Consider the following 17,036-nt stretch of genomic DNA (forward strand, 5'->3'; position numbering starts at 1 on the left):
GTGCAAGGATGCTAGCATAAGCTGTCTCAGCCATGGACGCCGGCAACCTCTCGAGACGAACGGGACACGGAAGCTTCCAGCGAAACAATAGCGGCGCCACCACCCAAACCATGATATCACCCTTGCCATAAGAAACGAGCTCAGGCCGTTATCTTTGCAGGACATCCACTGCCGTTCAAAACGTGCGTCTAGGGAGTATTGCTTGCTTTTTCTCGCAAATGCAGGGCACAGGCCTATGGAAATATATGTAGTACTACATACGGAGCAAGATGCCCGTGGTTTTGCTGGGTGGCCGGGTAGAGAATCCCGTGTGGTGGTACGGAGGACTCCGCAGATTGTTTCTTCATAGATGCCATGCACGTGTAATGCTCTTCATCTGCCTCTGCACGATAGCTACTGTTTATGAACGTGCCTGGATTGTGCCCAGCTGCACGGATGCTGACCGCATATGATGTTGGTTGGTTCTTAAAAATAGTCTTCCACAGAGTTGTCTAGATGAGGGTAGGGCCAATTATTGTAAGCCATTAGGCATTTTGCATAAGACGGGGATCAGCGCGGCCTGCTGGTTCGCTTGAGCCCGAGCAATACGAAGACACAAGCTACGAAATTCCGGCGACTACACGTTGCGTTTTCTGTGGTGATATTCTCGAAGACTGATTTCGTCTTCCATGAATAGTACGCCCACAACATTGCGAGCCGCCATCACCGTGAACAAACCAAAGTGATACGGAAGCTGGATATGGGAGATGTGCGAAATGCTGCTTCGTTTCAATACGCAAACTACGGAATACTTCTGTACAGTATTGCTAAAAACACAAAAGGGAATTTATGGATAATGACAGTGCTCATAATGCTGCGTAGGGCAAATATCACGTCGCGACGTCTCGTTTTCTCACAATCTAGCCTCGGGGCGTTCACATCATCAGAGAGCACACTAAAGCTCTTCAGACTGATTAGTATGCCACTCATCCCAATCCTTCTTCTCGCCGGGAAGCTCAATCGCCTGCCAGTCCTCCTTGGTAACCCGCTTCCATTCCTCTACGGGGATCCAGCCAATGTAGGCTCTGTCGCCGAATCCTCCAATCCAGTACACGTGCGTCACTATCAGCCTCATCCACTCGCTCGTGTGAATGGGGTTCCCCGGGAGCCAGTACTTGGCATCCCGGTGCTTGGCCGTGTAGCAAGCAGCCAGCTCATGGGCCTTGTTGCCGTCTGTCTCAATCTCCTCCAGGTAGCCAAAGAGAGAGAACCGCGGCAGGTTGGCCGCCGAGTAGGGCACCGTGTCCGGGAGCTCCGTGTGCTCCCGCTCAGAATCGTGTGGGCAGTGCCGCGGGAGAAAGGGCACCCAGGCCGCCAGGCGAGACAGGAGGGACAGGCGCTTGGCCGGCGGGTAGGGAGGCGTCCACCTCATGGACAGGGTAATGTTTGAGCCTGCGCGGACGTTCTTGAAGCTGGTGCCGATCTTGATGGCGAGGATGGTCGGGTTGCCCTCGTCCTCGCAGTCGGCGACGTAGTCCATCAGGCCGATGGGCTGGCCCTCCATGCCGCCGGGGCGGATTTCATGCGTAGACGTCTGCTGGAAGACGGTCGACAGTGTTCCGAGCTTGGTCAGGGCCAGGACGCGTCGGCCCATGACGGCCGACTCGTAGCTGCTCGGGATCCTGTACGAGTCGGCAGAGTTGTCCAGTATAGAGAGTGGCGTCTGCGCGGCGCCGACGACGCCGGAGAGGCCTGCGATGGTGTTGAGCAGCTTCATGGTGATGGAGGGCCTTGGCGCATGTGATTGCACGCTAGGTTTGGGTGAAACAGTACAGGGACACGTAGATGCACAGCAGGACGTCGACGGTGTGCCTTCTCCCGTGGGGTGCAGGTTCTCCGGCGCGATATTTATACTGCTAGGAGAACGGAGTCCGGAGCCCTGACAAAGGATCTGAATGTCCGAAGTGGTATGAGGTGGTATGAGGGGGTTAAAATTCTTTGTTGGCCGAGAGTGGTGCGACTGGGGAACCGACCCCCGACTATATCTGAGCTCACCTGGTTTGATCAAGTGATGCTGGGAAGGTGGGTGGGGAGATTGATAAGATTAGATGGGCGGGTGGGAAGGAGACCGCCAGAATAAAGTGGCACCGAGTACGTCAATATTGGAAGCGGGATGGGTCCAGAGGAACGCTAGATGTTTGTGAATGGGGTCAGATGTTTAAATCCGAGCTTACGCGTGGTCCGCAAGGTTACCAAGCTGCCAAACCCTGTAAAAAGTTATGCTAATCATGCCGAACAAAGGAGCCGTACAGGGTAGTTTTTGGCAATGATGGGCCAGTCCTTGGTTGTGGTCCGTTGCATTCCAACAGTCAGACAACGAATAATATAGCCTGGGTTCTCTTTAAAAAGGAACGCATCGTGACCTCTCGTGGGATGCACGTCACCGTCAGAAGCAAAGTTGGCACCGTCATGTGCTAGCTCCAGCTTGATGGTCCTGCGATGTTAGGAAACCCACCCCACCAATTGCAATCCAAACTGCATACGGAGAACGGACGTACATACTCAAGTACGTAGTAGTTGTAACGCTCGAAAATGCATGGAGGATACAAAAGTATATGCAAAGGTATCCAGGACTGTGCGATGAGACCTGAAATGATCATCGGAATCGACGGTCAACTTCCAGCAGCCGAGCCAACGAGCCTGGAATGTGCCCTTGGTCGACACAACGAACTGTCGGATGAACTCCGGCTGTGGGAGGAGATCGGGGTGCGATTGTTGCCCCTGCAACATTGTTGACTTTGGCCAAGCCACAACCCAATGACATGCATGAGCGCCTCGAAGGCAGCTTAAGACCACCCGCCGGCTCGGCTCCTCCTGCAGCCATCGAATCTGGCCCTGCATCCGTATCTCTCGCCTCCAGCTTCACCCCGCAGGCTAGCCAAAGTGACGACAGTAAACAGCAGCCAGCAGTTTTTTTCTGCTCGTGGCCGTGTCTAGTCAGTCTTAGCTTGCCAAGTCGAGAACCTGACGTCGGGCAGAGACGAGCAGCCCGATCGTGTCGTTTCCAGTAGGGGAGCCTTTTGTTGATATCTGCTTCCCTCCCTGCTTCTCTATTGTCCAGACTCGTCAATAAATCCGACCGCCGCTTCAGTCATGGCGAGCTTCATGTCCAATTTCTTCCAGGGCGGCAAGGACAAAGTGTCTGGAGACGACTCTCCCCGCCCTGTGACGCCAACGAAAAAGGTCAACAACAACAGTTTTATCAATCCGCCGAGCACGCCACAAGGCAGCCCTAGCAAGAAGACCGTTCCACCCGGCGCGCACGATCTTCCGTCTGCCTTTGACAGCGCCATGTCGCTCAATTCGTCCGGCCTCGACGCGCCTGTAAAGCTTACTCGACCGCAGAGCGTAGTCACCCCGCTCTCGCCTGGCAAAACAAACACTCAACCCCTCGACGAGTCCAGCATCAATGTGGACGAGAGTGTCATCCACAAGGTGACGACTTCATCAGGCAGCCCGCTGAAGAAGCAAGGCCAGGAAAACACACCGCCTGTGTCTAGGCTGGCAATGGTTGATTCTCCCGCTCAGCACAGCCATGCTGCCAAGTCCCGCCAGCAACTGTATGAGACTAGAGATCGACCAATGACTTCATACAAGAAGTTCAACACATCAAGAGGCCTGACGGCTGAAGAGCGAGAGCTTTTGCAAAAGCCTGGTGTCAAGAGATTGGTTAATGTTACACAACTATGTGAGTTGGGAACACGAACACGGCCAGTGTGAGAGACCCTTTGGACGAGGCTAACGGTAGATTGTCCAGACTTCCTCGATTATTACTTTGATCTCCTCACCTACGTTGGCTCGAGACAGAATCGATTGGCTGCTTTCAAGGCCGAATATCCCGAGCCCCCCGAGACCGACGAGCAGACTCATAGCCAATTGTGGACTAAATACACGGGACGCGAGCGAGCCAACCTTCGCAAGCGACGCGTGAGACTTCGCCACGGCGACTTCCAGATCTTGACACAAGTCGGTCAGGGTGGCTATGGTCAAGTCTTCCTTGCTCAAAAGAAGGACACCCGCGAGGTGTGCGCTCTCAAGGTCATGAGCAAGAAGCTCCTCTTCAAGCTCGACGAGGTCCGCCATGTCCTTACCGAAAGAGACATTCTCACGACCGCCCAGAGCGAATGGTTGGTTCGTCTGCTATATTCATTCCAAGACGACAAGAGTATCTATCTTGCCATGGAGTACGTGCCTGGCGGTGATTTCCGCACCTTGCTTAACAACACGGGTGTCTTGTCCAATCGACACGCACGATTCTACATTGCTGAGATGTTTTGTGCGGTTAATGCCCTTCACGAACTTGGCTATATTCACAGAGATCTGAAGCCAGAAAACTTCCTGGTAGATTCCACTGGCCACGTCAAGCTGACCGATTTCGGCCTGGCCGCGGGCGTCCTGGCACCCTCAAGAATCGAGTCTATGCGAATCAAGCTGGAGGAGGCTTCAGAAACGTCTGTACCCTTTGGAAAGCCTATGGATCAGCGAACGGTGGCAGAACGTCGTGAAAGTTACCGTAACATGCGACAGAATGACGTCAATTATGCAAAATCTATTGTTGGATCCCCCGATTACATGGCGCCTGAGGTCCTTCGAGGCGAGGAATACGACTACACAGTAGATTACTGGAGTTTAGGCTGCATGCTCTTTGAGGCTCTGACTGGCTTCCCCCCATTTGCCGGAGCTGTACCGGACGAGACGTGGCGAAACTTGAAGCATTGGAAGGAAGTGTTGAAGAGACCAGTCTGGGAAGACCCCAACTACTTCCTCAGCAACCGCACCTGGAACTTTATTACAACGTGAGTCGTAATCATGAATTCGTGGCGGATGTCTTTCAACGCAACAGAGGCACTAATCATGGCAAATAGTTGTATCAACTCTCGTACTCGTCGGTTCTCGAATATTCAGGATATCTATAACCACCAGTACTTTGCTGAAGTTGACTGGACAACCCTGAGACAGACCAGGGCCCCCTTCGTCCCGGAGCTGGACTCGGAGACGGATGCTGGCTATTTTGACGACTTCAGCAACGAATCAGACATGGCCAAATACAAGGAAGTGCATGAAAAGCAACAGGCCCTGGAACAAATGGCTGAGCGTGAAGACGAAATGAGCAAGAGCCTCTTTGTTGGATTTACGTTCAGACATCGCAAACCCGCCAATGAGGATGGTGGCAGCCCACGGAAGCGCATTCCCATCTCAGACAACGAGACATTTGGGACCATGCTCTAGAACGAGCGGTGGAGTCCTAGTCGAGACTGGCGTGTATGTGCCACTCAGAGGGTGATGCTGTAAGCCGCGAATGGGCTGGTACGTTGTCTCAAGCGGCTCAATGATGGGATGTAAAGAAGAATTGCTTCCGCTATATGCTGTATACGGAAGAATGTGAATGAAGCGTCCGATGCTGGAACGCTGTTGCTTCGTATTATGTTGTATGTTGGCATAAGATATGTGTCTGGAGTTTTACACAAGGCTACAAAAAACCAGGGGCGGGAAAGACGTGAAATGGACCACGAACAAGGGCTAGGGGAGTACAACAGGGTTGGTTGGCTGGGCCGACGGGATTACACAATATGGTCCAGGTTGCAAGTAGTACGCGGTTTTCTGGCACCCTGGGATTCCAAACATGCTGGGGTGCAGGGAGGTCGTCTTTTTTTTTCTTTCTCAATGGCTAATGCGGTAGGACGAGGGTATTCGTCAGTCTTGAGAGGGTTTCGTTTCTTTGCTGTTGCCCGCTTGCTTGGTCTTGTTATATTACATGTTTTTGTTGCATGCCATGGTAGAGAATTGATGCATGAGATTAAGCAGAGGCGCTTTCGCCCCATGGCATGCCATGCATGTCGTGACGTTGGTTGTCTGGCAAGTCCGTACTTAAGTACGTAGCCCATCCACCCCACACGGCAAGTTGGAGTTGACCATGTGCACATATATCCTCACTCACATCTACCGACGTATACAACAAGGAAACACTTGGCGTGAAAGAGATCAAAATAAATCATGATACTGTATGCGTAACGAATCTGCCGTATTCATCGAGCTCGAGCGCATCGGCCCCCGAAACCATCTATGTACTGTCTGAACAAGAGAACTCCAAAGATATAATAATCCCACCGTGCTCAAAGGGGAATCGGAAACACATCAAAGCCAGCCCACAGCCCAGTCAACACAAATACCACAGGCAGATGCCTCGTACATATCTGCTTTGCCGTCCTCCCCACCCACCCGCCCGTCGTGCGTAACCAATACCAATCCGTACCGTCCATCTATGTTAAAATAAATCCTAACCGTCGGGTCAAAACCAGTCGACAAATATCAAAAAACGAGATCGAATCTCGAAAGGCGAGAACTCCTTGGGAAAAAAAGAGGAAAAAAAGAAAATGGCTTGGAAAGTAGCCTGCCACCGTGGAGCCCGAATATACCTCCCTCCCCCAACGCCTCTTGAAAGACTAGAGTGATCCCAAGGTATGTTCCACATGCTCTCTCATCCATTGCCCCAGCATATAAAAAAAATATTACTTCCAAGCTAGCACTCCCCGTGTCCGTGCTAGATGATTGGAAATTAAAGGCTCATTGTTAGCCATTCCCACTCCTGGGGTCCCGTCGCAGGGCCCCCTGCGCTATGCTGAGCAGCACCAGGTTGATGGTGGTTCATTTGAATCATGCCGCCGTGAGCCATGGGGTTTCTTTGAGGCACCATCCCGAAGCTGCCCGAGAGCATGGTGCTGGAAATGGAGGACATGCTTGGAGGATGGCCAATGGATCGTGACAAGTCGCCGGGTGACGATGTTTCAGTGGGGCTGTCAATTTCCATACCCGAAGTAGCTTCAGTCCCGACGCTCTTGCTATGCCTGCGTTGTCGTTTGGATGAAGCCGACGCCTGTCCAGACCGCGAGGACGACGAGGCCCCGGGCCCCGGGGTTGCTTTGGGGGGAGCTGCAGCAATGGGAACAACACCTTTGCCGCCCGCAGCAGCGGTATTGCCCATGTTACCGTAATGGCTGTTTGGAGTGCTGCCAGCCGTGTTAGGACCAGAGCCCACGCTTGTAGCTACAGGGCTTTCGCTGTCCTTGGGCAGGACGCTTCGGCCTCCAGGAGGCGAGGTGCTGCTGCTGTTGGCGTTGGCGGTGGTATTGAGATTGGTGCTACTTGCAGCCACAGTTGCCATGGACAAGGTTGAGCTTTTGCGAGATGCAGCTGTTGAGCCGGCCGGGTTCTTCCTTGACCTCACGCTGCCGCCAGATCCATTGGGCCCCGAACCTCTGTTCCTCTTCTTGATAACATCGGTTTTCAAACTCAGGGGTCGAACGACTCCGTGAAGCTTGAGGAATAACCCGCAAGCATTGCAGAGAGGTTGACCCTCGGGATTTCGTCTCCATAGAGGAGTTGTCTGTGTGAAGCAGTTCGTACAAGTTGTTGGCGCACCACCATCGTTCTGGCTGCCGCCAGCAACCTGCAAGTTGGCTGATGAGCCATGTTTGGAGCCGGGAGGAGAAGACGGGCGACTCGGAGCAGCAGAAGAGAAGCCTGACATGGAACCAGGCGCAGCGTCACCCGGGGACGTAGGTAAGCTCTGGGCAACTTGCTCGAAGCCACTGTGCTTGGCACCCATGTGCGACGGGGTTGATGCTGTCCGAGGAAGTCTTTGCTGCATCTTGTCACTGCCGGCCTTGAAGGACTGCGACCGTTCTAACCCAGAGTTCTCCCACTCGCCATTGTGTTCAACATAGTCAGTCGTTGTACCACCAATCATGACTTGCTTGCGCGGTGGCCCGCCGGGGAACCGAGCAGCCTGTGTGCTAAACTGTCCTGGAAGAGAGGCGTCCCACCCCATGGGTCCTACGTCATCCATGGACGATGAAAAATCGCCATGGATTTGCATGTTCTGCCCTTGCATACCATTACCGCTGTCCTCATCATCGGAGTCTGCGCCAAATGAGAACATGTTCTCTGGTCTCATGGCCACAGAGGGCGACGCGACCTGGCTGTCAGCCTGGAATACATGGTTCGGGTCAATGTGACTATATGAGCTTGGAGCAGTACTGAAGGCGGACAATGTTCCGGACTCTGTATCAGGGGCAGAATATATCTGGTTCCCGTTATGGGAACTGTCATACATGAACTGTTGGTTGTGGCCCATGTTGGCCATATTTTGAACAGTTTGCTGTCGCATGCTTTGAGACTGCTGCTGCTGACGATTGTCCTGAGAACCAAAATACAAGCCATCATTGTCGGGCAAGGCCAGAGGGGTGGAGACGGTTGATTGGTAGGCCGACTCGGTTGGCGAATATAGGTCAGCATTGTTGAGAGACGAATTCGGAACTGAAGAGCTAGTATTATACATGTTGGAGTAAGGACCATGGGGTATCATTGGGGAACTGGAGGGAGAAAATGAAAAATTCTGTTGAAATTGTGCCGCCTGGTTCATGACTGCGTCGTTGTCCATGAAGGTATCGAGACCAAAAGGAACTGCGGAATTGCCGCCTTGTGTGAGCTGCTGCATCGTAACTGAACTAGTATTGTTGAGTGAATATCCCTGAAGCTCAGAATCAGCTTCCAGATTGGAGGCTCCGCCTGATATGCTGCTATTGACTGCGAGCACATGCGGTGAGAAGTTGGCGGGACGTTTCCGGTTCTGTGCATATCAAGTCAGTCACGGTGATGCTGTAAATGAATGCAGCAAAAGCAGAGACTACAGGTATCACACCAGGCAGGCCAGGGTTGATTTTGAAGAAAGCAAGTCAAGATAATAGACATAAAAAAACAAAAACAAAGAGCATTTGCAACATGTAAGACTCAAAGATCCAGACCATGGCAGGGACAATGACAGATTATCAAACTTTGCGGAGCAGGACCGGGGGGGGGGGGGGGGGGGGGTCATGCACTCACACGACGCTCATCAATACTGGTTTTACGATGATGTCGTTGGATGTAGTTGAATTCGTTATTGCCAGTTCGTTGGTATTGCGGTACAGACTGAGGGACGAAGTGGTTGGAAGAAGACCCCTTGCGAGACTTGATGGGAATTCCTGAAGCAGGTGTTGCACCGGGGGATGCATCGTCACGCCTGGGAGCCGGCGGCGGGGACATGAGACCCGAAGGGGTGGCGACATTTTCAGAATAGATGAAATCGTCGAGATTCATGGCGTCCGCGCCGGCGGCGGCATTGATTTCTGAAGTCTTTCGCAATTGGGCAATTCCACTGGGCGCATTGTGTGATGCCGGACGACTATGTCTGGACAGCCGGGGCGGGCAGATGGGAAAGCCCTCGTGTTAGCCAAACCGGACCGGCAAGGATGATGCAATACGCAGGGACAATGGCGGTTGCGGGGGATTCGAGCGTGGTTTCACGTGCATGTGACTGTATAAATAAAAAAACGACGTACCCGGTCTGCTGGTCCCTGAACTGACGAGCTTCATCATCCTGCTTCTGCTTGCGCATGTTCAGCGCCATCCAGCGCCAGGTGAAGTTCTCGAGGCGCTGCTGGTTGGGCAGCTGCAGCTTCGTCTTGGTGTAGAATTTCCAGACCTGAGCGGCGAGCGGGTCATCGCGGTGAAGCTGGTCAATGGACACGGAGGAGTCGGCGCCGGCGTTATCGAGGGATGGAAACAAGGCGCTGCCGAGCAATTTGTTGTTGGCGACGGCAACGGCCTGGGTCAATTCGGAGGCGGCAGCGTCGAGGCCGCGGGCCTGGTGGGCGGCGCTCCCATCGTCATCGTCGTCGTCGGCACCACCACGAAGGCCCGGATGATGGGGCCGGCGAGGAAATCGAAAGTCGTGTTCTGTCATGGTGGGATCCATGGCGACGACAGGCCCTGAAGCGGCCAGAGACGTCGCGAGGCGGATGGGCGTTTGGGATGAGGCGAGGTGGAGGGTGAAGCAAAAGACAAGAGTCGAGAGAGCGGGAGGAGACGAGAGCGGCACAGGCACACATGTGCAGGCAGGAGCGGCCGCAGGTGAGTGTGCGTAGCTGGGCGCCCGGTGGCCACCCGGTGGCACGTAGTCTGGTCCGTTGCTCGGTATCCGGGGCTGGCTGGAGGAGACGCTTCTGGTTCTGGTAGGAGTCTGCAGTACTCCGAACCCATGTACACTCGGGTCTGAGACTGGTTGCAGACGTCTGGTGCAGATGGACCAGATTGACTGTAGATTGGAGGCCGGGCCAGGCTGGAGCGATGACGGAGAGTTCCGGGATGGCGGCCAGTCACTCGGTCGCCCACAGTCGGTCACTCACCCACTCACCTCATGTGCGTATGTACTCGGTCGGCTTGTGCAGCCAAGCCTGTGCACCTACCTTGTGCAGCCTGACATGTGGGCACTAGGCGGGCGGCAGTCCCAGCAGCAGTGCTGAGCGGCATCGTCTTTGGCATTCAATGTTGATCCATGTCAGCACGCCCGCGGGGCCTCAAAGAGCCATTAATTGACTGCGCAGGCGGGCACTGGCAGCGGGCGCGTCGAGCAGTCAACCAGAGACCAGGGACCAGTCCGCAATATGGCCGACAGCGGCACCAGGCCAGACCCGTTATTACATGTACCTCATTACCCGCCTCGCCAGCACCCAGCCCGGCAGCGCACTTGTGCACGTCGCCTCAATTGATTATTGTATCCTGACCTTGGTCTGCCGCCATCTGAGATGCCCGACACTCCGTACACCGCGGTCAATTCGCCCAGATGCCCAGACTTGCATGTGTCACTTTGCTCGCAGCCGGCTTCACACCTCATCGACTCGTCCAGGCGCAAGCCAGCGGCCAGAGTGCCGAGTGTGTGTCTCACGACTCGCCGAAAGTCCGGCCGCTCGGCGGGTCCTGATGCTCTCAGGGCCCTCTTGGCTCGACTCTTTGACGCTTGGTATCCTCCGCTATTACCGAATTATTCTGTTTTGCCAGGCCGTGAGCACTCCCGACATGCACCGATTGATTGACGCCGAGCATGACCAAAATACAAGTGGCAAAATTATCCTTTCGCTGCTGTCTGGCCGCGCAGCTCCCGCCTCTCCTCTCGACGCTTTTGCCGTCATCGGGAAAACGCCTGGTGGATGTGGACATTTTCGTCCATGCAGTGCTTCCTTGGACCTCGTGCGCGAATAATATCGCAAACGAGGAAATTATCCACTGCGCTGCTTTGGTTGTGCAAAACGTGCCAGTCCAAGTACGGAGTACCGAGTACATATTTGTTCAACAGTGCACAAGCAACATTGAACATTTGAAAGCTCCCGACGGAAGGAGCCTTCTGCCTCGAGGACGTGGCCGAGCCCCAGTCGAACCCCAATGGTATTTTCCATCTTCTGCCTTTTTCGTCTACAAACATGTGAACAACAAAAGTCGAAATACACAGCATCCATCACGGAAAACCTCTTTGCAACACAAAGGCCTTCAGCCCAGCCTCCTGCTGTTATTATGTATATGAAGGCCGATTGCCGGCTTGCTAGATCTGGCCATGTCCGCCTCACTTGCCAACCATGAACCCTGCTAGTGTCTCAATTGTGAGGTGCTTTGCACCTTCAGCGTCAAACACACCAGACAGACCCTTCTTACTTTTATTTTATTTTCGAAAGATGAGAGAATGTTGTCAATGTTGCCCATCATCGGCGATGGGGCTCACGACTACCACACTGGCCCGTCTACCCGCGCCCGGTCAAGCTGCATGCCAGGCCCTTCGACATACCTCTATTGGTGTTGGACGAGAGATGGATAAGCTTGCGCGCGGGAAGACGTGGTGCGACAAGAGGCGATGCCATGCGATGCCATGCGAAACCACCGACCAACCTATGCACTCTGTTCCGCCCCGACCACACCTCCCAAACCCCGGTTCTTGCAACCATCAACGGCCTAGCCAAACTACCTACTCCCTTAAAAGATTTGAACACCACAAGCAATACCCGACAAGGCCAGAGGGGCACCCGCAAGCCAGAAGCAATGTGTATATCTTGGGCTCACTCGCCACACACCATCGTCGACTTCCTGAACCACCACCCGCCAAAACGCATCCGATAAGTCGCAAAGCCCCATCCATGGCTTTGCATGAGCGCCAACTGAAATTCAAAACCTGGCTGCCGCCCTACAGCACAGTACCCCTCATCACTTGCTTAGACTCGTTCGTCCGCTTTTTTTTTCTCCATATGCGGCCGATGAACTAAGGATGAGGTGGACTCGTTTGGAGCGTAGAGTCGCGGATTAAAGCGCCAGCGTCATCGTTAGCCACTAGGTTAAACGCGACCGAAGCTCTGGAATTCATCGACAACATTGGACTCGCCCACCTTTGGATTGTCCCAGCTTTTGACATGTGCTTTTCATGTGGTGCCATGCGGGGCTCACCAGTACGGTAAATAAAGTCCAAACAGGTCCTGTGCCTTTGGCTTGACGGACAGAGAACTGATGTCTTCGTCCACTATCAGACCGGCATGTTGAGTCAAGAACACGGCAGCCACGCACGGCCGTAATTTAGGACAGGCACAACATAGATGCCTTTTCTCTCGTACGTATGTCGTACTCTGGACAGGGCCTGTGATCAGGCTGGAGGATATCCGAACGGCGACAAGTCCCTTGGCGTCGGATGGGTTGAATTGATGGGTGGATACTCGGGACCCTTGGAGCCACGATGATGATGATGATGGGCTGCATTGACCCACGCCGCCCAAGTCTCCAGTCACCCATTCATTGCATTCACAGCCAAATCGCCAGGCTTTTATTTGACCGTCAACGTGGCTGGTGGCGTTGCGCCGCCCATCAAACCTCCCCTGCTCCCCTGGTCGCCCGCCAGGAGACCCCTTGACCAACTGACGAGACTTGCCCTGGTTCCTTGGGGTTCTCGCGGCTTGGCTCCTTTGGTGGTTGGTGGTTGCGTCCTTTGTATCTGGTAGAACATGACCCGGGCCCAACACCGGCGGAACCTTAGCGGACTCTGGTTCGATGGGATTGTGACCAATCGGCCATTGCAGTTGGCTGTGTGTGCCTTTGGTCCCGTCAGTGTTGGAAAGTCAAATTCGAACGCTACGGAGAACGGGATAACAACGGGCCACAGTCCAGTTCACATTGCGAAGAACTTTGGTGGGCGGAAGGCTGCTTGGAAGCTGACTGGAGGTCGCGACAAAGGTGGCCATCGAAAACGACTCCTACATGCATGGAGCACTACGGGAGAATATGGCATGAATACTGCTTGTGCGAGGGGGAAATTCTTGACAGTTCGAGACAAGCGCCACTCGCAGCAACCTGACAGTCTCCTCGCTTTGCAGCCACTACAACCATGTGTGCTGCATTTACGGCAAGTTCGTGCATATGACTGCGTTGCATCTGAGATGTAAGTCTTGCTTGGGGATCGACCAGCATCCGGACCACTGGCAATGCTACCTGCAAGGAGTCTTTTGTCGTCTTGTCATACGTAGAGCCGTGCAACTATATTGGACGACATACAACATATCTTGTTACACAGCAGCTTCAGCTGGCTGCCATTGGGCCATTTTCGCTGTGCTCATGTAGCTACAACATTCAGGGTCAGTCCTCCTCGATCAGGACTCTCTCACTACATTTTGTGCCGTCGATCTGTTGACTGCCACTGACGACTCTTTTTTTTCTCAGGCACGAGCTTCGTGCGACCTGCTCTTGACTTGCAGCCAGGCGCTCCTCCGGCCAGTTCTCCTGGCTAAACAAGTGACATGGCACGCAGATGTCAAGCAAGTCACCGAGAACGGCTGTCTGCCTCGGTCGGTCGATTCGTGACCATGACCGCGTGGGTCCATGGGTTCTACTCGGGCTTATGTTGCGGGTTTATTGCTCCGTACGGAGGCGTCCACAGGACCGCATATAGCGGCCAGCTGTACGTGGCATCTATAACTCGCCACACTGGTAACCTCTGCTGCTATGAATTCTAGGTAGTTATGGGACCGGCAGAAGTGGAGTCAACTGGTCCTCGTTAGCCATGAGGCTTGTCGCAATACCGGGCCGGCCGGCTATTCCAGCGGCTGCTTGTGATTCTCAAGACGGCAAGATGGTTCCCCGATGGGACCATGGACTAGACGCGGCGCATATTTCGGGTGTAATTCATTGAAAGGATGGAGTAGTGGACGGTTTCGAGCACGGAGTAGTAGTGGGATAATTACAGGCGCCATCAAGACCAGACATGCATGCGCTCGCCCGAATAAAGGTTTAAAAGCCATGTCGTTGTCTAGCTGCAGCCAAGGGCAAATCCCTCCTCTTTGGATCGACATGCACCAGCTGGTGGCTCACCCTAGCAGTTTACTCCGTTCCTCTTGCTTCCCGTTAAATCCGACAATATTTTTCGATACCCGGTACGGTACTGGTGCTGGCTATACTATCCCAGAGGCTCGTAGCCGGGACAGTGCCTCCGTTTCCCCGGGTATGGACGAAGTATGTACTGTAGTCTTGAGTCCTGGAGGGAACCTGGAACGCAGAAGTCCACCAGTTAGAAAGACCAGAAATCGAGACAGGGCTTGGCGTACTACCATCTGACTTGATGCCGTACCCACGCACACTCACCGTGGGGGCTGGCAACTAGGTTTTGCCAGTTGCTAAACAAAGCAGCTACGTTAGTCGCTTCTCCATTTGGCTGAAAGTGGCTTACACGTAAGGCGAGTGTTATCGATGTGTCGTGCCATCAGTCACTGCTTTCGAGGACTTATCAGTCTAGCTTACAAACGTCAACACCCCGCTCATTAGCCAACAGCGAAACAACGTTGGAACTAGCGAAAATGCAGTCTGGTGGATTTATTCTCGAAGCTGGCCTGGTCGACCAGGAATCACTCTCCAGTCGGGTACCAATGACCGAGCAATGGCGTTGCAACTCTCCCCACATCCCGAACATGTCTCCCGGCTCAGAGAGATTCGTCCTGCGGTATCCGAACATGGTTGAGTATCTGGGCCATCAGGTGAATTTGCTTCCATTTCATTTTTAATCCTTTAACAGCAGATTCATAGATGGGCCGCACACAACATATATCGACGAGGTCTCGTCGGCATTCATGAGCCCTTTCCTCTCTCTCTATACATCACCTCTCTTCATTCAACTCTAACAACGAGAGCCCCAACTACCAATATTGGCCGATGTCAGCAAGTGGGAGATTGCAGTGCTTCGGGGAGCTTAGCGGAAGCGACGCCTTACGGGTAGTTGGCTTGGGCTCTTGTTATTAGAAGAAGGTGACGAGAGACGGAGCAAAGGACTCATAGAACGCCGACGAGACCCCGTTGATATATGTTGTGTGCGACAATTTTCAACTTTGAGAGTGAGTCACTGGCACGAACTACATCTTTAATGGGTAAAGTTTATTTCCACGTGGTGGATGAGGCTATCGCGAGATGGCCTTCGCCAGCATGCCACGATAAATTACTAATCTTGTTAGCTTTTAACGTATCGCGATACGTGTACTTATAGTGTATGACGTGGTTTACTACGGTTCTTTGGCTTGGGTACGGCCAGGCGCATGGTGTTCCTTTGACTGGTCCTTCACACGGCTAGGGCACATAAATTGGTGAGATTCGTTCCCGAGCCGGGGGATTATCCAAGTTCAGCACAATTGGTTGTAAGCAGAAGCTGATGATCCAATCAATACCTGTTGCATGCCCGATACGTCGTGAGTCTTGCTGCTATTCAGGCGAATTCGCGACACTGTAACCGTTGAGTTAACGACTGCCATTCCAAATACATGCATATATACTTGACAGTACGGCCCCGAGAAGATGTAGCGTAGGCTTGCGGTCAACTTGTACATTTGTTTGACTTATGAAGTATTACAAGATACTCGTATCATGCTTGTAATATCATTTGACTTAAGAGAGAAACAATAATCCATAATGAAGTATTACAGAATTCGACGAATTAGTCTTCAGAGAAATGCCACGCTTTTACAATCACCGCCATAGTTGGCCTGTATAACTTGTCAATTCGCGATAGCTGCACTTTACCCCCGTTGACGTGAAGCATATTACTTGGCACCCAAGAGTGCGTCTTGTAGCATTTGATTCATAGCGGTAGGGGAGAAAGAGGGTGAAGCTATGATTCTCGAGCCCCCTTGAATCGGCCTTGTAGGAAGTTGGATAAGAACCTCTCTCCCTTGGGTAGTAGCAGCCGAAGGCAAAAAGTTCACCTCTCCCCGTGAACCTTGAACCTCTCCTGCATGAGCTCTTTCACTAGCGCTTGCTTTTGAGCGAGAGCTCGGTCTAGGTCTCTTGCAATGGTTCAAGCCAATGCACAGTCGGGGTTGCCATCTCGTGCTCTCTGATACACAATTTGAACAAGATTGTCGATGACATACCTTGGGGGGGGGGGGCTGTTTCTTTGTCTTTATCTCATTGTATCGATCACTGTTTCGAAATATCCCTCTGAATGTGCGCAGGTCCAATTTTTGTAACGGGCCAGGGTTCTAGCCAATAATAAGTAACTAAGGTTTTAAAGATACATAAGTATATAAAAATATACTAGTTTATTATCCCTAATATTTAAGTATCTTTAAGTATCTTTAAGTATCTTTAAGTATCTTTAAGTATCTTTAAGTATCTTTAAGTATCTTTAAGTATCTTTAAGTATCTTTAAGTATCTTTAAGTATCTTTAAGTATCTTTAAGTATCTTTAAGTATCTTTAAGTATCTTTAAGTATCTTTAAGTATCTTTAAGTATCTTTAAGTATCTTTAAGTATCTTTAAGTATCTTTAAGTATCTTTAAGTATTATAAAAGAAGAGTAGGTTAAATACATCAATTGGACCTGCGCACACTCAAAGGGATGCATCAGTTACAAACAGCACGGCAAGCTGATCACAGCAATGTCGCCGAGACAAAGGGGAGACGTGGACTTTGGTCCCACTGCCAAGTTCATAAAGGTCTGGACAAGAACAAAGAGTCTTCTACGGTTCTAAGGCGTTATTCAGGCCATGATCGCCGGGATGCTGGGGGCTCACTTGTCTCGCACTGCGAATTTGGGATCAAACAGCTTGGCGTCGGAACTCAATGTGGCACTTTGGCAAGGCGTTGTTCACGTTGGCGCATAGCTGTGGTTTA

At 52.5% G+C, this 17,036-nt stretch overlaps 3 protein-coding genes across 3 annotated transcripts; 1 reads left to right on the forward strand and 2 right to left on the reverse strand.

The window, feature by feature from the left end:
* Nucleotides 1-934: 934 nt before the first annotated feature.
* On the reverse strand, nt 935-1,756 carry MAA_03822 (FMN-binding split barrel-related protein; the record flags this gene model as incomplete). The annotated part of the gene is made up of 1 exon (XM_007821820.1): nt 935-1,756. One exon carries the CDS (start codon nt 1,754-1,756, stop codon nt 935-937), a length of 822 nt encoding a protein of 273 aa, XP_007820011.1.
* Nucleotides 1,757-3,132: 1,376 nt separating this feature from the next.
* On the forward strand, nt 3,133-5,268 carry MAA_03821 (serine/threonine protein kinase, AGC family; the record flags this gene model as incomplete). Its single annotated transcript, XM_007821819.1, has 3 exons — nt 3,133-3,727; nt 3,797-4,835; nt 4,905-5,268. 3 exons carry the CDS (start codon nt 3,133-3,135, stop codon nt 5,266-5,268), a joined length of 1,998 nt encoding a protein of 665 aa, XP_007820010.1.
* Nucleotides 5,269-6,595: 1,327 nt separating this feature from the next.
* MAA_03820 (area) lies at nt 6,596-10,389 on the reverse strand (the record flags this gene model as incomplete). Its single annotated transcript, XM_007821818.2, has 4 exons — nt 6,596-8,668; nt 8,923-9,268; nt 9,420-10,082; nt 10,274-10,389. The coding sequence occupies 4 exons, from the start codon at nt 10,387-10,389 to the stop codon at nt 6,596-6,598; spliced, it is 3,198 nt and encodes a 1,065-aa protein (XP_007820009.2).
* Nucleotides 10,390-17,036: the final 6,647 nt, after the last annotated feature.

Source organism: Metarhizium robertsii, assembly GCF_000187425.2.
Source record: "Metarhizium robertsii ARSEF 23 chromosome Unknown MAA_Scf_3, whole genome shotgun sequence".
NCBI classification, from domain to species: domain Eukaryota; kingdom Fungi; phylum Ascomycota; class Sordariomycetes; order Hypocreales; family Clavicipitaceae; genus Metarhizium; species Metarhizium robertsii.